Source organism: Armigeres subalbatus, chromosome 2 (genome assembly GCF_024139115.2).
Source record: "Armigeres subalbatus isolate Guangzhou_Male chromosome 2, GZ_Asu_2, whole genome shotgun sequence".
Taxonomy (NCBI): domain Eukaryota; kingdom Metazoa; phylum Arthropoda; class Insecta; order Diptera; family Culicidae; genus Armigeres; species Armigeres subalbatus.
The window spans coordinates 233467793-233491465 of NC_085140.1; the positions used below are offsets into that span (position 1 = coordinate 233467793).

Sequence of the window (23673 nt, forward strand, 5' to 3'; positions counted from 1 at the left end):
AATCGGCAAAATTATTAAATTTTATATAAATGACTTTGAATGAGTCGCTGACAAGAGATTCGTATTTTATTTATACTGAATTTAATCCGCCGCATTTTGTGATTCCCTTCATAAGGAAGCGAAAAACGACTAAGTTCCGGACACCAATACTCCGGGAGAGGAGTTTCACGAGACACTTCATAATTTAAATTCCCGCACTCCCGCAGAAAGTCACGCACCGGCTTCAATGAAATCAACGAAAACATTGATGACACGCTAAACAAAAATTGGTCAGTCCGTGTGACGCTTGCTTTGGTATATTTTGCTCGTCGATAATTTTCTTGCGTCATGACGTTTAATTTTATTGTTATTTTCTGTGTAGTATCTGGATCTCCCTACCAAATTTCGACCATAGTCTGTCCTTTGATTATTGATATAAAATAGACTTCTATTTAGTGGACGGATAGGAGCGTAAAAATTAATATTTGCCAAAATTTCACTACTATCCACTCTTTGTGCGATAATATCGTTTATGAAAGCTAGCATTGAGAATTCCCTACGTTTTATGAGTTCTTTCAGGTTAATAAATGGAAGAACTCAAAAAACGTAGGGAATTCTCAATGATAACTTCCATAAACGATATTATCGCACGAATTCTACACTAATCTGCACGTAATACCTATGTGTACACTGTGCACTAATAGATTGTGGTCAGCTAACTTCGCACTTGTGATTGATTTGTTCGGCTAATGAAAATTATTATGATGAAATATATGTGCAGCTGCTGGTGATATAGGGTTACTGCTCCTGGACTTCATCTCATAGCTCCGATATTGGTCTCACGAAAAACAAAACAATGAAAAGGTATTTGATTTGTTTATTATTTTTGTGATTTTTTTCAGCAGTGAGCACGCATGTTAGCAAAAAGAAGCGACGAAATTGGTGCCGTATTTTTTTGTTTCGCGATGAGATGAATATATGTACAGTGAGATGGAAAACGGAACAGTTCCCCTATTACACTAATTTGTTTAAGTGCGTCCTGGGAAGTGGATAGTTATGTGCGCACATATACATCTCAATATTAAAATTTATGGATTTTCACCGATAAATATGTGTGGATTATCCTCAGTGTTGGAAATTCAAAGCGCCTCTAATAAATATTTTCCATGCTATTGATCAAAGGCACCTAATGCTAGGTATTGGGGTGCCCTTGAAAACGCGAAATTTGATTTGGATTCAGGAAGGCTTGTCCTTGAATCTTCTCATGCTTTGTAGGTCCACGCCATTCAAATTATTCGACTTCCTTGTTTAAATGATTGAACCCAATTCATTGGATACCAAATATGATTTTTTATATGCGAGGATGCTTAAATCGCAATCCATTCCATCCCTTTCACTGTTGGAGGGCAGTGTGCTTCAAAAGAAAAACAAACAAACCGTAATGTTTTCTTGTTAGATCTAATGACTACAACCATAGCTCCATCGAAAGACTTTTCAGATTGATCAAACATTAATACATTGTATAACTGCAATGTGTTGGGCAAAGAAGGATTATTTAAATGTAATCATCGTTACATCTGAATTACATCTTATGTTGTAATGATATGCTATCTACGACCCTATCTTGATTATTAACATTGTTTCAATGCTTTCCTTTAGTCAGCTTTCCCCAAAGACCATCCCGCTAACAACGATGAACGACAAACGGTTTTCCACTAACCGTTCTGTCTCGCACGAAAACATGTGTGGATGGCGTTGAACGTGTAGATTATGGCAGCTAATCCTGTGCGAAAACGTTTATGGTTTGGTTAAGTTATCCCACCATGCATGGGCGTACCTATCCTTTATGATTCCTCCTCCGCATCCTAAGTATCACATCATGCTAATTGCTGCAAGCATTAAATTTACACCATAAGTTGCAGCAGTTCAAATTGACATAATCCGAGCGAAGTAGGATAAAATTATCCTCACACCAAACTAGATCAGATGCACAATATGCTGCTGCTGTAGCGCGAAAGTATCAATACGCCACAATGTCATGGGCTACGGTAGATACAGAGGCTGCTGGTATTGCTGAACGAAACCAAAGGGTGTGAGTGCAGTGAAAGGCAAATCACTTACAGTTAAGTGGATGAAAACGCGTAAGTTGTTGAAAATACAAAAAGGAAAATGTTTTCTAAACATAATCGTGTGAATGTCCTCTATGAATAAACACTATCTACATATGTTTATATATCTAATCAAATACATGGTTACTGTTCCGCTTCTTCATCTCACAGTTCCCATCAGAGAACAGAGAAAAACAGCCAATTGATTCGTTTTGTGTAATTTTTCAGCAGAGAATGTTAACAAAAGATGTTTTGAAATTGGTGCTTTATTGATCAGTTTAGAGATTGGATAAAATTGTTACAGTGAAATGTTTAACGGGACAGTTCCCTTAGTTTTGGAGACATACATTTATGGCCTTTCTAATGCTAAAAAATATTCCTATGAAGAGGAGAGAGTAGTGAGTTGAAAATCCTAGAAAAAAAATCATTTTGTATTTAGTGTATTGTCTCTTACTACAATCATTTGCGTCTACTCCCTGATATACTATGCAACTAGTTGAACACTATGCCATACTGAGCTATTCATCGGATATGCTGTTTTAGTATGTGAATTGAAGATACAATAGCCTTCTTCCTTGTCGGCATTCTCCCTCAAATGGAACATTGCCGCAGCATGTACAGTCCCTTCCCGATTTTGGCAACATGACCGGATTTTAATGTTGCCAAAATGGGGATGTTGCCTAAAACGGGAAAAAAATTTCATACAAAATTTGATTTTTTTTTTTTGTTTGCCTGATTGAAGCTAAATACTTGGAATATGTACTACAAGGTATGTGAAGTGTGTTTAAGTGATGCATGGCATCGTAATTGTCATTTTTGCGATATTATTCATAAACTGTGAACAATTTTCGCTGACATTATGGAAAAAAACGAACGCAAGGCATAAGATCTTCCATTGTTTTAGAAAAAGGTAATGGAAATCTCCATTCTGCACATTGGTCAAGCGTATCCAATGTAGTGTGAGTATGGATTAACTACACTCGACTCACTAAAACCAAATCCCTTTACACTAGTCGGTCTCCTAGCACTCAACCCAGGAATATTTCAGGAGGCAATGACTGATCCAAGCGCACTATGTGCACCTGGCACTACGAGTGATAGTATGGCCAATTGGAAGCTGGAAGACCATTTGCGACATGCCACCTCTGACACTCGATAGCCGTCAACCTACTGGTGCTCGCTGCAGCTTATCGCACTCCAGTTCTCCATGCTAGTGATTTACACGTTGAAAACGAAGTAGGCTCGAGAGAAGACAACAGCTATTCGACAAAAACAAGGTGGTTGAAGAATTCGTGTACTTGGGCTCACTTGACCTCCGATAACGATATCAGTAGACAAATTCGGAGACGCAACGTGGCAGGAAAGCGTACGTACGAGATCTAGACAATGCTTGTGGAGGACCGACGAGCACTTGGAGTAAAAATGGTTCTCTACAACGATCCGACAGGCACAATAAGGCGAGGTGTGCAGCGATCAAGGTAGATCGATCAGGTGGAAGACGATTTACGGACCCTCCGTAGACTGCGTGACTGGTAACGTACAGCAGTAGACGGAGACGACTGTTATGTACCGCAGAGGCCACTCACTCCGGCCTTAGGCTAAATAAATAATAATAAAACCACATGTGACGCATCACTCGCATATCGAAGCAACTACAATTACACCAGCGATCTCATGGTAACTTCACAGGAGGTACTCCACTTCTGATACTTCGCCATCACAAACAAAACACACGAGAGCAGGCATTGGAAGTGTGAGTGAGCATTGTGAGCATTGATCTTTTGCAATCTATGCTACATCCTTAGCCAATAAGTGAACTGCCTCACTCAGATGGATGTCCAATAATGAGTAGGAGCGATCGTTGCTATGATAAACAATAAGCAACACCGTCTAACAAGCCAAGCCGTGATGAGGTATCAATGTAAGCAACGATTTTTGCATTCGTACCCCGCATGCTCTAGTACAATGAAACCAATCAATCAAACCACATCATGCGTTTTCCTTTATTCGCCCTTCTTTCAGCTTATCGACGACAAAATCAGTGAGATGCCAAAATATACAACATTCTACGGTGGGGTGGTTAGATTAGGGTAGTAAGAATAGGGACATGGAAAACGTGAATAAAAAGAGCAGAAAAGTTTCAATAGATATTGTTTGCAATGAGTGGTAGTACGAGTGGTGGTTCATTAATTCAGTGAAAGTGCCCACTATTCGTACAGAGCTCATAGTACGCATATAAGCCTTAATAACATTCGCTTTTAGTTTTGTTTATCCTATTACATAATTATAAAAAGGTTTTAGCTCTAAAAAGTAATAAAAAATATTTTCGAGGTTGTTGCCAAAATCGGGAAGAAACTGTTGCCAAAAACTGGTGTTGCCAAAATCGGGATGGGACTGTATTTCCTAGATCAACCCAGAAATCGAAGCTCATTTAACTTTAGGTTAGCCTTGCTTTGTAGCCCTGCATCTTAGACTAGAAAGGTTACAGATGCAACATTCTACAGCTGACATAATCATTTTTTATTTCGATTTTATAAACGGCAGCAGTCTTGAAGGATTGAAGCAAAATGTATATTTGTCAGACATTTCTACACATAGTTCATCATTCGTAAAATGCAATAGTTCATCCTTTTTTATGTAGCGTAAGGATCCCATTGTTTCAATCTTCTACGTCGCGTAGATCAAATTTTCGTCATATCTTTATACAAACAAAAAAACAGTCATGGAATCCGGTCAAAATCGAGAATTATTCCATTGGCATTGCTTCCGTGCCAAAGCTTGTATTGTTGGCTAATCTGAACTAATTTTAGGCCGATTAATTTTGAGATGAGGACAAGACGAGCTCGGTGGTCTAGTGGTTGCTACTTCTGCCTTATAAGCCGGAAGTCGTGGGTACAATCCCAGTATGGACCTTTATTGGACCTCTCCGTCTATCGCAATCTCTATGTTTCACATTCTACCAGTACGATTCTCCCAGGTAACCATTAGCACTATATTTCGCCTTTTCGGCTATATAGGGCTATTACAGAGCCAGTATAAAGCTTGTTAGTTCTGTGCTAGCATTATAGTCGCACGTACGGCTTATTTTAAGGCTTACGGTTACCTGGGCTTACTGTTATCCCTATCAAACTAACAATTCCATAATCTCCCATTGCACCTATAAGAGGTCACAGAGTTCTTTGCAACTTTCTTAGGCTGTGAACCATTCCACCGATTCGTTTAACTTTTAGTTAAAATTTGACATTTCGATGGTTATTTTCCCATCGTGGTTAAAATTTTACTCCGAAGCCGACCCATTTGAGTTTTGACAGATTGATAGTTATTCGGAAAGAAATGGATTTGGCGCCAATTTTCTCGCGAACAAAGTTTAACTATCGAACTGTCAAATCTAACCATGCTCCGGAGCAGGGTTATTTTTAACCACGGCGAAATAACCATCGAACTGTCAAATTTTAACTAAAAGTTAAACGAATCGGTTGAATGGTTCACAGCCTTAAGATGGTCCCACGCCCACCCTAGTTGATTCAAAAGTATAAGATTGATAATGTCGTTACTGTTCGCGTGACTAACATGTACACGGTTAGGTTAGAAAAAAAGTACCTAATATTGAATACTTTCCACTCAAATCGGGGGTTCAGTGTGGGAACCCAAAATTAGGTAACTTTTAATTGAAATTAAGTAAAACTCACTTAATATTAAGTAAAATATACGTAATTTTATATATAGTTGTAGATCAAATTAATAAATAACTTAAAAAACTATATCAAGATCCTTGCATATTATAGTGGACATATTAAAGAACGGTTGTTTTTCTTATTAATTGATTTGCTCTAGCTGATTTTAAAATTTCATTTAACTATAGGGGATATTTGGCAAAATCAGACACTATTCAACAACCTAGGAAAATCACATTTCATTGTCCAGATAATTCGCCGATTTTTACAAAATTTTCCCGAGCTTTCAATTGGTGTGTTCTGATAAATTGAATAAAAACGGTTCAACGTATAAGGGATATTGGACAAAATTAGACACTAAAGGGACCAAGCAAAAAAGGAATAGCCTTTTGTATACCTACAATAGTCTTCAAGGATCTTAGTACATTTTCCTAAAATGAAAATTGATTTGATGTTACACTTTTGAAAACATTTTTAAATTTTAGGGGGCATCAGACAAAAAGAGACACTAAACATATTCCCAGTGAATTGTCCGAGGATAACACTATTTGATCGTCCTGAATTCCGTAACTGACAGTAACTCATTTGATGATCTTTTCGAATCTTATATATCTGTATATCTGAAGCATTTTATAGGGGATATTAGACAAAATGAGACACTTATCCGTGTTCAAAAATATATGGGAGGCCCATTATGATATTTCCATAACACAAGTCAAGGTTCTCCCTGTCTTTTCGATTGCTGTAGACATATGCATTAGCAAAATCCTCTATATGTAGGGGAAATGTGACAAAATAGGACACTTCCAGTATTTTAACGGCAAAGGGCTCGGCACCATCAGATTCTTTGGATTTTAGTGATTTTTTTAAGGTAATCTCCAGATATGTACATACTGTGGTTGAATTACGTCCGTTTTTTGGCTCGAATTTGCACACTGTGCAAGGTTGGTGATGAAACAAAACATGCACTACAAAATGATGCATGAATTATGGCCAATTGAAGCTTGTTGAAGCATAATTTGGCAAAATAATTAAATTGACTACAGCGCCACTAGCGTTCTAGTACTTATGCTTCTACTGTCACCCCCGTCAAAACACAAACTATTTAAAACAGAAAATCTGTATTAAAAGAAATCTGCGACTCCAAACCGATTTAATGGAAAATCTTTGCTAAGAAATTGTATGATTTTTTTACACAGACTTGTAAAAAAGCATTTAATAACTGAAATGAAAATATGGAAATATGAGACCATAATTGTAAATTTGGATAGCTTCGCGGAAATAAATTGATCAACAGATACCTATGTTCATTTACCAGGAAAAATCCGCTCATGCGGTTTGGATTTTCCAGAAATCCCAATTTTTCTTGCAACGCGTGATATAAATTCCTAGTAAAACACACTTTATAGTTTGATTCCGACAGATACGATACAACATACGACATATGTATCACAATCGTACAAATATTCCGCTATGTTTTGATTACTTGCTCTTGCCATTACCAGGAACAAAATACCGGTTACGCATATTTCGATATCGACTAGACGATAGGTCATCAACATTGCCGTAACGTGTGGCCAGCCAGCCTTCAGGGGCGCTGAAATCGAAAATTGGGTTGTTTAGCGAGCAAAAATATGGGGTTATAGCTTAACATAAAGAGCATGCTTTTCTAATCTTCAACTAATTTTTATTTTGTTTGTAAACCTTTTATTTACATTTTTGTACAGCAAATAATAAGCCATTTCAATCGATAGCATGATACTAAGTAGAATGACCCATGCAGCATAAGTACAAATTTTAAGTCCCATATAAATTTGAAACGCAAATTAAAAATAGTTCCGGGGATCCAAAAATTCTGAAAAATTTGATTTCGGCTCAGTTTTTCCTGCAGAATCACATTATGTAAAAACATCGATACCTCTAAACAACCCAATTGTGCTGTGGGAAATTGAACTATAGACGAATCCAAGTAAAAATAAGAAGAAGACACACGACGGTGTTATCTTTGACAGATCCTACAGCACAGCATAGGAAGATCGTTTTAAAATGCTTATAATAAATTCTAGACAAAATGTAATTAAAATCTGATTGATGTACGATACGGAAAAAGTTCTGAATTACATATTCGGAAGCTTATCTCAATTTTTTGAATATTTTCCAAAAATATATCTATCATACAGTTCGGAACTTTTTCCGTATCATACTTCAATCAGATTTTAATTACATTTTGTCTAGAATTTATTATAAGCATTTTAAAATTATCTTCCTATGCTGTGCTGTAGGATCTGTCAAAGTTAACACCGTCGTGTGTCTTCTTCTTATTTTTACTTGGATTCGTCTATTATATTGGAAGGCCAAAAATAACAAATCGACTTCAAAGTGCAAACTTTTTATCTACATAGAGTAAACAAAAAATATTTCTTTTTTTTATATCGGCATGTCATATGAATTTGTCTTAGTTTCGGCATTTAAGATTCCCCCAAACACAGGCGACGCGATTCTATTGCTTGGCGACTGCGATTGTGTCGCCTTCGGTAAGGAAGCGTAAATGGAACATTGCCTGCAGCAACCCAACGTTAGAATCGCGGTAACTAGTTGGTACCGTCGCGGCGATGAAATCGCTTCGGTCTTGAGGGCCTTTATTCGGGTTTCTCAGGAATTTGGTAGCCAGTTAAAGGTGTCAGTTTAAAATGAAAAGAAACCAAAGTATCAAAATGTTATTTGGAAATAATGAAGTTTGATACCCATAGAACGTAAATTGAATTAGTTCCATTTTTGCCACTACAGCCATTATTTACTCGTTGGGCTAAGCTCGTAGCCCATTTAGTGAAAGATTTTCGTTAGCTGGGCCAAGATTTTTTATGTACAGGTTATCCGACTTGTCAATATCCCCAACTCAGCCATCTTGGATTTTTGTATGGAATTTATGCTCGTTTGTTTACGTTTTGCACTGAAAATGTATGTTTCCCCCCCGCGCTGGTTATTCCCATCTACTGACGAAGTCGGATAACCTGTACATAAAAAAATCTTGAGCTGGGATGAGATATCATCTGTAAAATCAGCGAATAGATACATTCTGGAAGCAAAGCTGCTAACCGCGAGAAAAAAAAATCTAGCTGTTGACGTCATATTAATTTGACTACTAACACGCGCTCAACTAAATCGTAGCTCATCTAAATATCGCCCAACGAGTTAAAAATTGACTGTATTACGGTAACCAAGAGGCTTCCGCAGCCTTGAGTTGGATTCCATTGACCCGATGGTCCAGTAGAGGTTGAAAACCACCGACATGAGTGAAAAACTTTCAGCAACTTTCATGAACTTTAAGAATCTAACACATTTGACAAATAGCCAATTTATAGAAGCGATTTTCTGAAATCCACATATATGTCCATTTCATGTACCAGATTCTTATACAGCGCTTATTTGACTGTTATCTGGAACATCTTAGATTGTTTTATGAATCATATTTGAACAACTAAACATTTACACCTTTTAAGTTTAAGATTCAAATTTATTCTTTAAAAATAATATACTGAACATATTACTTTCTTAGTAAGTAATGTAAGTTTCGCCAAGGGCGCTGAGAGACCACGCTATGGCTCTGGTCATCAATGCTCGTGCTTCACTACGAGATACTGAAAACGACATTGCAGTTTAAGTTAAAACACACGTATCTGTCATGGTACATAGAAATAAAATGGTGGAATCCTAAATGGAGTAACACAATCTCGTCTTCTAGCTCTATGATAACATTTTTGTAACAAACTTAATCGTATTTTCCGAAGAATGTTAATCACCTTTCCTCGACTGCGTTGATATCTTGCTTTATGTGAAATTCATACAGGTGGAATGCGGTCTGATTCGTGTGGGTTTTTGTGGCAACGGTGTGTGATACCCCACATGTTGCGATCGCCTGTGACAGTCGATAGCAATGATGATGCGCAACAAAGCAACATTGCAACATTTCCCCTTTTCTAAACAGCTATTTCTCTTATGTCGCATAGTCTATATAGACAACATGTTTCGATACATATAAATTCACATCATTGTCATCATATTATACGTAACATAATTTTACCATATATATAGAAACCCAAGCGAAAACCAACTCTAAACTTACAACAGTATCCAGAAATACTAACAAACAGTACCGAAAAACTACGTCGTGTCTATTTCCAATACTTTTTGAACAATTTTAAACAATCTTTGGGTCTCCCGTTTTGGTTTTAATGGCATTACTGCCCATAAATTCATAACAGTCCCATGTAGATAGGAAATCAAGCAAACATGTGATTGCTATGCATTTATGGGCAGATTAGAAATATAGACTGCAGTTTGAAAGTTTTCTAGAATCTCTACGTAGGCAGGGAGGTAGAAATCAGGTGTTTCCAGAGTGGGGGAGCACTGTGTTTCAACAACTAACTGCCAAACGCCATCCAACCAAGTAATTATACAGGACACACGGAGAGAATAAAAGCAGTTCTGGCTTCACGGCCAGTACACAAAACATTCTGTGCGTTTGACAACCTAAAAATTTGTGAGAACTTGAAGTGATGCTACGTTTTGACAGGAAGAGTAATGCTACGTTTAGACAAGGCAAGTGAATTGAGCAAGTCGCTTGAATCGAACGCGAACTGAACGTGTAAACACCTTAATTCAATTCACTTGAACGAAAAGAAAGTTGAACATGTTCAACTTTTGGCAAGTCAATTGAATTCAACTGAGTTGTTCAACTCACTTGCCCTGTCAAAACGTAGCATAAATTGAACAACTCAGTTGAATTGAATTGACTTGTCAAAAGTTGTGCATGTTCATTATTCAGCTTTCTTTTTGTTCAAGTAAATTGAACGAAGGTGTTTAGACGCTTTCAATTATGCTACGTTTTGACAGGGCAAGTGAAATGAGCAAGTCGCTTGAATCGAACGCGAACTGAACGTGTAAACACCTTAATTCAATTCACTCGAACGAAAAGAAAGTTGAACATGTTCAACTTTTGGCAAGTCAATTGAATTCAACTGAGTTGTTCAATTCACTTGCCCTGTCAAAACGTAGCATTAGAGTCACTTGTGCAAATCACTTGCCCTGGCTTCATTTATATATCCTGCCATCTCTAATGCTACGTCTAGACAAGGCAAGTGAATTGAGCAAGTCGCTTGAATCAAACACGAACTGAACGTGTAAACACCTTTATTCAATTCACTTGAACGAAAAAAAAGTAACATGTTCAACTTTTGGCAAGTCAATTGAATTCAACTGAGTTGTTCAATTCACTTGCCCTATCAAAACGTAGCATAACACCATTGTCATATATTCAATAACAAATGTTATTAAATACAACATATAAATTTGCTATGAGAACTTTGAAGAACAGTTTCAATGACTTAACTTTTCAAACTTTTTCATAACTTCTATAATTTTGATTACAAAACTTATCTCGCATTTAGTTTCGATTATCTCGCATCGTCTCTGAACAAGACTTGCTATGCTAATGCTACGTTTAGACAGTTCAAGTGAATTGAGCAAGTCGCTTGAATTAAACGTGAATTAAACGTCTAAACACCTTCATTCAACTCACTTGAACAAAAAGAAAGAACAAGTTCAACTTTTGGTAAGTCAATTGAATTCAACTGAGTTCAAGTGAGTTGTTGCCCTGTCAAAACGTAGCATAAGGTCCATGTAACATCCCGCCTATAAAACCAAAGATCAATGGAAGAAATATTTTTAGTAATCTGGAGCAAGCAAAAATATTTATTATATACTTACACAACATGCCATATGCACTGGTCTTTGTTTGAACCGCTATTCAGGGAAGTGTGATATCCGGAAGTTCCTCCAGGGACTACATCCAAACTAACACGTTTGACCATTTTTCTTAAGTCATATTTTGCCTGATTAATTCCGGGAAGTAGTGGTATGGATTTCGTATAGATTTGAGATAAATTGAGATAAATTTGCCTTCGTATAGATTTGAGATAAATTTGCCTGTTTAATTCAGAAAAACTCCATGTGGTCGCTCAACCGCTACAAATTTAATAGAATTCATTGATTATACTCTTCATGCGATGGATAATGGTAACTACGTGGAAGCTCTGTACACTGACTTTAGCAAGGCGTTTGATCGCATTGACATTCCATTGTTACTCTTCAAATTGCAAAAAATTGGAATTGAGCCAGGACTCCTTAGATCAGGGCTGGTAGCGACCGAAGCCACTGAAAATAGTGACTTTAGTGACCAAAGCTGACGAAAAAAGGGACCAAATAGTGACTTTCAGTTGCAAAAAAAAGTGACCAAATAGTGACTTCCAATTTCAGTTGCAAGTTCGATGAGACGAAATCAAGCGTTTTTGGGTCGAAGGAGAATAATTTTCCCATAATTTGTGGCGGAAAACATCTTTCCCTCACAACTTTTATCTCTTAGAACAAACTCAGAAGAGAAACGACTAAGTAAAATTGTATTGCCCTCTCTTTTAACCCCACGGAAATTTTACTCAATATCAGTATATCAGTCAGAAGCAGGACTACTCAAAACTACGCTGCTGGAAGTGAGAGAAATATGGCTATCACTAATAACACCGGTTTTTCTTTCCCAAAAATGATTTCTCGGCGAAAATCCGCCTGAATGAGCATTCTCTTCTCTTGAGAATGAGTGAAAATTACGATCATTGGATTAGCTGAACACCTACTTTAGAAAGATGCAGAGAATTCTACGATTTGTCACTGGTGCCACGGAAGTTTTTGGAATTGAACAACAGTACGGATCGTTTTGGTAGAAAACGAAACAAGAATTACGAAGATTCATGTACAACGAGCCTGGGATTGAACGCTTGACATTCTGCTTGTAACGAGGACCAGAACTTTTAAATAGTTTTCCTACAAAATACGCAGATTTTCCGACTTGCTGCGTATTCATGAACGATTTTTGCTATGGAATTCGACAGCGCATGCAATCTTCAAAATTGGGGAGACTTGATCTCCTCTCTATGATATCTACTCAATAAATATTTTTTTAAGAGCAAACCCTTCATTACATCTGTCAGGGTGGCCACTGAACCGGGAAAACCGGGAATTTTGTTGACGCTGAAAATTTTAAAGTTTTGTTTCGACAGACTTAAGAAAAACTATCTAACTGAATTCTTGTCTATTTCTTAAGACCGTGGCAAGATCTATAATGACAGTGGATACACCCAATATTTTTTCTACACGGTTGGTATTTGTAAATATTCCGGTTGATCTGATTTTTACAGCTTTTTAAATACCATTTAAATTTTCTTTGATTTTTTGTGATTTTTTTCATGGGGTTAACTCATAGTTTCATTAACGCTAAAGGTTCTAATCGACTAAAACCCACCCGGAACTGGTGTATGTTTATCTTATTTATTTTTTTTTGTATCTTTATTAAGGAGACTTTCAGCCCGAGGCTGGCTCGTCTCCGTGTATGTTTTATCTCTACAACTCCATCTACGATTTGTGCAAGAGCATGCTTTGCAATGCTATGCTATTTCTTGAAACAATCTTTCTGGATATTATAATAATTATTATAATATTATATTATTATTTGCATTTTGTTTGAATCCTAGGGTCGAATTATTTTTGTAATTGAATAAATGCACCTTTCATGCTTGCCTTTTTTGTTTTTCTTTAAATGTTGTTATTTTTCTGGAGAAAGCTGCATTTTATTTTTGTTTCTGGAAAAATACTTTGCTTGGTAAATTTCTATTTTTTTATCACAGTTCTATCAACAATGTATTCGTTTGTTTTTCAAATGAAATATTACATTTAAAAATAATTGATGCTTCTCCCAAAAAATCACGTAGAATGTTAAGATTCTATTGGCAGATCTTTGTCTTGGTTAACGGGTTGCCAATGTGCTAAAAGAGATAGAATGGATGCAGAAATGCTCTTAATTAATTTACCATTTAACAGTTACTATTAGAATGGCCCTCCTTAGCCGTGCGGTAAGACGCGCAGCTACAAAGCAAGACCATGCTGAGGGTGGCTGGGTTCGATTCCAGTGCCGGTCTAGGCAATTTTCGGAATGGAAATTGTCCCGACTTCCCTGGGCATAAAAGTATCATCGTGCTAGCCTCATGATATACGAATGCAAAAATGTTAACCTGGCTAAGAAACCTCGCAGTTAAAAACTGTGGAAGTGCTTAATGAACATTAAGCTGCGAGGCGGCTCTGTCCCAGTGTGAGGATGTAATGCCAAGAAGAAGAAGAAGATTAGAATGGTCAAGTTGAACGGTAAAGATGTAAACAATCTGGAATTGAACCCATGGCTGTCTTGTGAACGTCAAGCCTGCCTCTATAAAAAGTGTCACAGCGGAAAATGCTTATTGAGTGCTTTATTAACACATTACCGTGGTCTTCATTAGTCGTACGGTAAAATTCGAGGCTACAAAGCCAGACCATTTGAAGGTGGCTGGGTTCGATTCCCGGTGCCAGACTTGGAAATTTTCGAGTTGGAACTTGTTTTCAACTACTCTGGGCAAAAAGTATCATCGTGTTAGTCTCATAATGTCCCAGTGGGGAATGTAAAAATGCTAATAAAAAGAAGTGGATAAACTCATTACCATATTGTTTTTCTTCTTTGATTTATTTGAGATGTATTGGAATATATTCCAATTCCATAGATTTTGATAATAAATTTAAATTACATGATCAGAAATGGGACCTAAAAACGTTGCATAAAACAAGCATGGTTGTTCCACAGATAGATTTTTCAAATGAATGCAAAACCCTATTACTCCGATCATTTCTTTTCTTGATACACTACAGCCGGGAAAATTTTATAATTTGAACCGTGAAAGCCGGGAAAAACCGGGAATTCAAAAATGGAAATTGAGTGGCCACCCTGATCTGTCCAATTAAAAAAATGAGAACAAATTATATTTTTTTTTAATTTTTTAGACAAATTTTTATATAGATGACTAATGAGGGATTAAGTCTCCTCAAATTGAGGCAACAATTCAAAATCCAAAAATACTGAATTTGTGATGGTATGTTGGCATTTTTATCAATGAAGATCAATCAGCATATTTAGGGATTTGTGTTGTGAAATCATTTTGAAATGCATTTGGTCATTATTGGGAGATGTTGTTCAAATTTTGCGTGGCCACTAAAAACATTTTTAGAAGGAATAAAACACAGTGAATAATAGAGTAAATAAGGTTTTCAATAAAAAAAAACTCGCCACATAATGATCATTTGTCAAGAGGATCTATTATAAAAATACGGTATAACAATACTACTTTAGTTCTTGGTAAAACAGGGGAGAAGCATGTCTACCAAGGGGTCAAGTCTCCCCACCTTCCCCTACTGTATAAAGATTGAGTTTTAAAAAATGAAAATGAAATCGACAGGTCACCTGATTACATGATTGTATACCAATTTATAAATTGTGACGTAAAAAATCCCTCTGTTTTGGCTTTTCTGGTCATAGAATTTATAAAGCGGAGTGATTCTACAACATCCGACGTTTCGACCCTTGGTTTGGGTCGAAACGTCGGATGTTGTAGAATCACTCCGCTTTATAAATTATATGACCAGAAAAGCCAAAACAGAGGGATTTTTTGTTATCTACCCTGGTCGTTCCCAATATAAATTGTGACGTAAAACACCTTCAATTAGCTACTGGTGAAATGCCAATAAGAGCAGCGAGTTAAATGGCTGGCGAAGTTTCTGAGCGATCATTTTTCCAAGATCCGTAATTTCATTTCTGCCATGAACAAAGCATCATCCGATGGATACATAAAGCTTAATAAAATAATCTTGGTCAATAGTTTCAAAATAGTTGAAAATAGTGACTTTTTGCGAGAAAAAGTGACTTTAGTGACTTGAGGTCGAAAAAAGAGACTTTTTAGTGACTAGGCCGAAAAAAGTGACCAAGTCACTAAAAAGTGACCCGCTACCAGGCCTGTTAGATGGCTTGAATCTTACCTCACAGACCGGCAACAAATAATTAAATTTAATAGAAAGAAATCCAATCCCATTCAAGTCACTTCAGGAGTTCCACAAGGCTCCCATCTTGGCCCTCTTTTATTTATATTGTATGTAAATGACGTTTCCCTCGTTCTCAAAAATATAAAGCTTTTAATTTATGCCGATGACATAAAGTTATTTATGGAAATAAAAAATGAAGGCGACATTATCGTATTCCAGAATGAAATACAGATGTTTTATACATGGTGCAGAAAAAGCCTATTGCAACTAAATGTAAAGAAATGCAACATCATATCATTCAGCAGAAAAAGAACAACACCAAATACACAAATTGTACTAGGAAACAAAACTGTAGAAAGAAGTGAAAGAGTTAGGGATTTAGGAGTGATTTTAGATTCAAAACTAACTCTTGTTGATCACTATAACACTATCATTCACAATGCTAATAATATGCTAGGCTTTATCAAGCGCTTCTGTTTCAACTGTCAGGATCCCTACACAATCAAAACACTATATATTTCATATGTACGATCCATACTGGAGTATTGTAGCATTGTATGGTCGCCTTACTTAACCACACATGAAGAAAGAATAGAATCAGTACAAAAACAATTTCTACTATACGCTCTTCGTAAATTAGGTTGGACGTCATTTCCTCTTCCATCTTATGAATCACGTTGCATGCTTATAAACATACAAACATTGAAACAGCGTCGAGAGTTTGCAACGGTTTCATTTGTTAACGATATAGTATCTCAACGTGTTGACTCAACTGAAATTTTGGCGAAATTAAGTTTTTACATACCTTCTCGGCTACTTCGACATAGGACTTTATTTTTCACTAACCACCGCCGAACAAATTATGCCAAATTTGGACCTCTTAACCGAATGATGGCTGTTTATAATCAACACTGCGAAGCTATTGACTTAACAATGTCTCGGCATAACATTAAACAATATTTTCAAAAAACAAACATAAGAAATTCAACAATTTAAATTCATAATTACAAACAACTTTAGCAAAAAAATATTTTTTTTATGTTTTTTATTGTATTTCATAATCTACTATAGCATTACGAAAGAAAAAAACATGTATATGTATTTGTACTAGTCTACGTCGGTTGACGAAATAAATAAATAAATAAATAGATCCGCAAAAAAAACACTATTGCCGAATTTGGTCAAACGACATTTACGATTCCTACAAACTGGAAACATTTACCAGTGAATTGGTGGAGAAACTAAACGAATCCGTTAATCCGAACAGTTATGAGCTGAATTTTATCACTGGGGCCTATAAGAAATAGAGAGCTTGAAACGTAATCAAAATGATGGTGTTGATGTGAAGATTTTACATCAAGGATATTCAGCAACTAAATATTAGCCTTTTGAAAATTGTTTGTAGGGCATTAGTTGATTGGAGTCCTTAATAGCGATCTTTCATTGATCATTGTAGATTTTTCTTCTATTATTAGAGAACTAACCCACCCGGCGAACTTTGTCTTGCCAAAAATTGATCGATTTTCTGATACAATTTTTTGCGTTCACAATTTATCTAGAAAACAAATCGGTTCTTCAGAATGATCTCTCATTTTTACAGCTTTGTTTTATACATAGATGGTCAAAATTTAAAAATTCCATGCAAATTGTACGAAAAATCATTTCATCGTTGAGATTGACTTTTGATTTTCAAAGCATTCCAATTTCATCATAACATTTTTCTTCGTAAAAAAGGAAGAAAACGAATATAAATTAGCAAAAATTGGGCTGTCTATTCTTGAGAGATGCGCGGTCGTACAAATGCCAACTTTGTTTTATATTTGGTCGGGGTTCTGCCAAACCGCACCAAGCGGCTTTTTGACTGAGAGTCACTTTAGAGTTGGATTTTAATGACCCAACATGCAGAAGTGCCTTCAAAACACCACCAGAGTTGGATTTTCTTTTATCCGAATAGGTCCGATGACAGCAGCCCTGCCGTCTTTCTTAGTCACACTTGGTCGACAACTTCTTAGTTGCCCAAATCCAAAAATTTCTATTAGTCTCTTTAGGCTATATGTGTGCATGTGAGCGTGTATGTGTGTACAAAAAATAGTGTGCCGTACGGCCGAACACCTTTACAGTCTCTTTAAAATGCTCCCGCATGTGCGGATTCGCACTGCTTCCGCCCACATGGGTCTCAATGATGCACTGTTGGTTACTATCAACCCCCCCAAAGCCAACATTTTGCGCTCCCGCAGGTGCGCAAAATACAAATACACGTAGTCATTAAGTTGGATTTTGTGGATCCAACCATAACCACTAGTTCCAGGACTTGGATTTTTAAAGATTTCTTGACTAGTTCCGATAGCGGTTTCAAATAGCGATCAACCCGTACCAGGGGAGTCTCGAAGCCACCGACAGACCCATTGTAGAGATGGACTTTCCTCGATACGAAAAGGTCTGTTATTGATTTCGACCGACCCACTCCACAGTAGGATTTTATTGACTCAAAAAATCGCTTTTTCGGATTTGCATAAAGTTATTAAATCTAATATAATTTCATTGAAATTTAAAGAATTTTCATGGAATTTGAAGGATTTAGCTATCTGCTTGAATAATTTTCGAACAAAAATTACAGGAGCCAACAAAAGGCAAAATAGAAAAATTCATTTAATATGTTATGCAAAAGTTGATGAGTTTGCAGTTTGCAACCCACTTCCTATGTCATGTTTTTTGTTTAAACATTTTAAATGTATATGTTTTGTCACGGCCGTAAAGAACTTTCAGTAATGTTATCATTACTTATTTTGCAATAGTTAAAATTTATCACAAAACTTTGAAAAATACTTATTTACCTTACGTTAACTAAATACCTTATTTCCTACCCTTAATAAGACTCCTCAATGAAGGGCGATATGGAAGTCCATGCTACGACTTTGCCTCTTATACAAACCTCTTGAACATTCATTCCGCCCCAGGATCATAGATAAGCTTGGGAAGCCGCTTAACGAACTAAATTTGCAGACTTTGCGCGTTAATCAAGAAAACAAATCGTTCAAACCGTTCCTTGTATGTTAAAATGTAATTTCGTAGTTTGATAACGAAAACTCCACATAGAATAGAACTCCATCTCATTGTAAACATTTTTCGTGTAAGAAAATACTATACATCCCACGTTTGCTGGGCCATGCTATGGATGGCATAGAAAGGCTTTCAACTGTGGAAATGGCAATGGAACACTAAGTTCAACAGCAGGCCAAGTTACAATCAAACGTGGAACCGTGGAAACATGAAAAAGAAGGATATTTAAAATATAGATTAAGGACGCACACGATGAAATCCACTAAATGCCGGTTTAGCACTCACCTTGCGTTTTTGCTAACATAAATCTCAATAAATGAACGATCAACTTCACGCATCATAGTTTGTATAATTCTCCCATGGTGTGCGTACTATCTTCACTTTGCTGCAGGACGTTTATAATACTATCCAAAGATATTATAGCTTCCAACAGTACTGTTCAGTTCTATTTATACCTATTGATCCCGTTACGATCTTCATCTGGGAAAGTGTCACTTAGCAGGTCACGTGTCTCCCTCTACCATGAAAATTATACAAAATAATAAAAAGAGGGAATCTCTGAATTACCTACTTCCTTCAAAGAAACTAGGTTTCAAGACCGTCCTGTCTAAGCGTGGGAAAAATAGAAGAAAGATCTTCACATATTCTTTCTATGAATACGCACAGCAAGTCGGAAAACCTACATATTTTAAAGAAAAATCTATTCGAAAAATTAGATCTGCTATCTGCTGTTAGCACCTTTCTTCTTTCATCTTTTAGTTTTGGAGAGGGATCAATTTCCCAGGAATATTTTAAAATTCTCGTTTTGACGTTTCGATATATCTTCGATATTCTTCGAAAAAAATAGTGTGTTTACAACATTTATTCAAGCTTTATGAAAATGCATCGATCACGATCATTTGATATTTTTAACTGAACCTTCTGTCGTAGCATAGCATGGCATAGGTGATTGTACAAATCGTGGATGGCTATACAATACTTAACTGAGCATTTTAACTGAACCTTCTGTCGCTCAAATATCCGTTAAGTGTTATCGATTAAAATAATCTTAGTTGGCTGTGTGCATGTGAAAAATATTTAACTGGAACTATTCTACGACTATTCTCACTTGAAAAGATCGTTCAATTCAAATGAATGCATTCGACATTTGTTACCACAGAATGGACTGACAATATGGCCTTCTACAGCTGTACGGTAAGATGCACGGCTACAAAGCAAGACCATGCTGACGGTGGCTGGGTTCGATTACCGATATTGGAAATTTTCGGGATTACTTCCCTTATAAAAGTATCATCGTGTTAGCCTGGTCGTTTTTTTCCCTAAATTTGCTGCTCATACAATAAAATTGAGCTTTGATTTATTTATTTATTTATTTATTTCGTCAACCGACGTAGACTAGTACATAGACTAGATTATACAAATTAGCACTTGATCAAACGATTTAAGCCAAACAAATGTGCGGGTCGCACTGTAATTTTACTTCGATAGAGTCGTACGGAGTGATTTTAACACCAATATGAGTTTTAATACCCTCAGCTGATAGATACATATATTTAAAAGCTTTCGTCCAAGTACTAACTTGTAATTGGTTGAAGCTCATTTTTATTGTGTGAGCAGCAAATTAATGGAAAAAACGTCCAAAATGCTAAGCACCACTGTCATCGACGAATGCAATAACGCAGTTAATAACTAATTAGATGCTGAAAGTTGAGAGGTGGCAATGTCCCAGTGAGTGATGTAATGCCAATGAGCAGAAAAATGTAATGTGTTATTTCATATATAGATTATTATTTAGCCAAGAGAAAAATTAAATCCCAGATTAATTTACCTAGCGGTGACGATGCCTTTCTCGTTTCAATCGTTTGGTTTCTTTTGGTTTTGGTAGTGTGAAATGATAGCCTTTCGGTACAACTTTGTTGTACTAGAAAGGCAAACAAGTAAAAAAGTCTGCTGCCCAAAATAATTAGAAATAACTTTTTTTTTCTTTTCAGCAGACCGAATCCGAGGAGAACTCGCCAAACAATTTAGATGAGAAATAACTCAGATCACACATTCGCTAAATCGGACTCGAGCATAACTCATTTTTCAGTTTCAATAGCGTTATAGACTAGGTTGCATTGTGTTGGCCCCCAAGATGTGTTATCGGTATTTGAGCTAGGTTGACCAACTATATTCAATATGTTACATATGATAATAAATAACATCATTTTCATCGAACAGTCGACCTTGCGAGAAAAAAAAATGTGAAAATTATTAAGAATAATAGATCTCATCACATAACTAAAGCTTAAACTCCTGTCATCTATCAATACAAAACACAACTGAAAATGGCAGCAATTAAAGAGCAGACTAAGTGTGATGGTTAGTGTCAATAATAGGGTATCAAACATAGTGTCGATACTATTTTATATCACAACTTTGTGAAACAGTAGACCCGAAAAACCAATTTCTATCTAGCAAAGATTATAGCATCTGCATGTTTGACAAAACATTCATTCAGTGTGAATAGATGATTGCTCCGCAAAGGCGTTCATAGTCCCACACTTTATCATCAACTAATGCACTAAACAGGACGTGTTTCTCTCACAGTTGCAATTAAACAGTATTCGTTCAAATTTTAATCTATATACAGTAAGTCAAGTTGAAGTATTATTAGCATTTAATGAAGGATACCGTGTGTCCTACCAAGTCACACAACTATAGAGGCGGTTACAATTATCAGCATCGCGTGCAAAGATACGAAGTGTTAGAAGAGATTATGTATTGAGACAAATGTATTTAAGGGAAATGCAGCATGTACATGTGTATAAAATAAATTATTACATTCACATCTAGTGGAGAAACTTATAGAGTTGTTTTATTTTTTTAAACGAAGTTTTCCCCATTCACATATAACTGTTCGACATGACGATGCAGCATGATGTGGGAACATTATTATCAGAATTAAGTCTCATCACCATCATTAGTACAAAGCGTAAATACCTTGTGCTAATTGCTAAACAAAAACGCGTGAAACACCCATACCCACGACCATTACTAGCTGGAGCACACCGTCGATTGTCGCTCTCTGTTTCTGACATTTTTTTTATTAACCACATGGGTGCAATTGAGTACGACAGCTGGGGTAGGTGATTATTTATTGCAACAAGCGACAAACATTTAGCAGGTTTTAAGATTACCATTAGGATATCTCCCAAAAGCTTCAACTGAAATTAGTTTGGCCTACGGAAGTTTATATTTGTTATTTATGCGTCTCATCACGAAGCAGGACTGAGGAATTTCAAAATCAAAATGATTGAAATAATTCAGCGTTTTTCGTCACTCGGAATGGACAACTATCGCAAATCATAAATTGCATACGAACATATGGGGACGCATGGTGCATTGAGGCATTGGTGCATCATCTGCTAAACTAAACTTGTTCAAATTCCTTTACATCTGTTTATTAAGTAATTGTACAAGTATGCTAGCATTCGAATGGCAACTTGTATTAAGGAAGGAATACTCAAACTTAATTATATTTTAGGAAGTACATGTTAACATGTCGAAATTTCAAATAGCTGAATCGCAGCCGTCCAAACAATTCTCTCACGGCTGTCTTACCCATCTTATCTAGTTTCATCTAGTGTGATATGTTGTCATGTAGCAAGGGAAGTTTTTTTTCGCAATATCGGTAAAAATGATGTTATGCAAAATATTTTTAAAAAAAATCGATTTACAATCCAGCATGTCCAGGTAAGTCTCTAGAGCCCTTGTGAATACTTGACATTCTAAGTAAATCTATAGCAGATGTTCTAAGTTCTCCAAATTGTTCTGAAAGTTCTCCAAAAGGTCAATTGGTCTTCTAGGAAAACCGCTCCTGGTATAAAATCGAAATAAACCCAAACCAATTTATCTGAACTCTAGAACAATTTGGAGATTCTAGAATATCTGCATTTGAATTAAAATTCTTACGCAAAGGCTGCACGGACATGCTACATTGCTATAGGTTTACTATAGCAAGCTTTGATTGACTGTACACATCTATGGTTGCTACTCGTGATTGGCCAGAATCAAATACATCTCACAATCAATCAACTGTATGGCTGACAATCATTCTCACTGTGCAAGTATCAGTAACTCAATAAATACAAAGATCAATAACAGCGCGGCACACATCCTTACAGTCAATTGGGGAAAAAGAAAGGAACATTAGTAGGTGATTTTTGCTATTTAAAGACCGTGTTTACATCTGTGTCTCCAAAAAATCACAGTAAGGAACATTTGCTAATGGGTAGGTATGGTTGGGTCTGGATTGACAATGATAAGTGATGTGACCGTCAGAACTTTTTAAACATTTATATTTATGCCGATACAAATATTAAATTCATTCTATGTCCGACAGCTCTTGGAAAATACGAAAAAACGAAAAAAAAAATTCAAAATGCGGTTAATTGCATAGAAAATTTGGAATTTTAATGGAAATTGATAGCAAAGAATGTTTAGAAAAAGCAAAGAATATGAATATTTGTAACATATGTACTGATTAGTGAACTTAGAAAAACTTTATAAAATTAGAAAAATACTAGAACTTATTTTTGTAGAAATTTTGGGTTTTCTTTTTGGAAAAGTTTTTGCTGATGGACTCTAAACTGTTGAATCCATAACACCAACATTTTTAAAGCACGGCTAGAATTATAAGCTTTTGTTTAAGTAAAGTATGAAGCTCAAATTGGTTGTACTGGGGAAATGGTCATGTGCTTTTGAAATCAGAGATGTGTTGTCTGAACATGGGTGTTTTATGAAGGTTCGGAATACATACCTAGGTGAAGTTTGAAGTAGAACCGTTGGAGCACGTCATATCAGCATGCTCACGTTCCTAATTATTGGAATGCCATGCTACTTGTTAGCGGCATAGATACGGCTTC

The 23673-nt window shown here is 36.3% G+C and overlaps 1 protein-coding gene across 3 annotated transcripts in view; it reads left to right on the forward strand.

The window, feature by feature from the left end:
* Positions 1–21613, forward strand: part of LOC134211889 (short neuropeptide F) — a 113279-nt gene extending 91666 nt beyond the window's left edge. For 2 of the 3 annotated variants that reach the window (XM_062689257.1, XM_062689256.1), the window contains one exon: positions 20758–21613. In XM_062689257.1, the coding sequence (XP_062545241.1) occupies positions 20758–20805 (48 nt within the window). In that variant the 3' untranslated portion in view covers positions 20806–21613. The remainder of the gene's footprint in view (positions 1–20757) is intronic. The other variant, XM_062689258.1, reaches the window with a different exon arrangement.
* The last annotated feature ends 2060 nt before the right edge of the window (positions 21614–23673 follow it).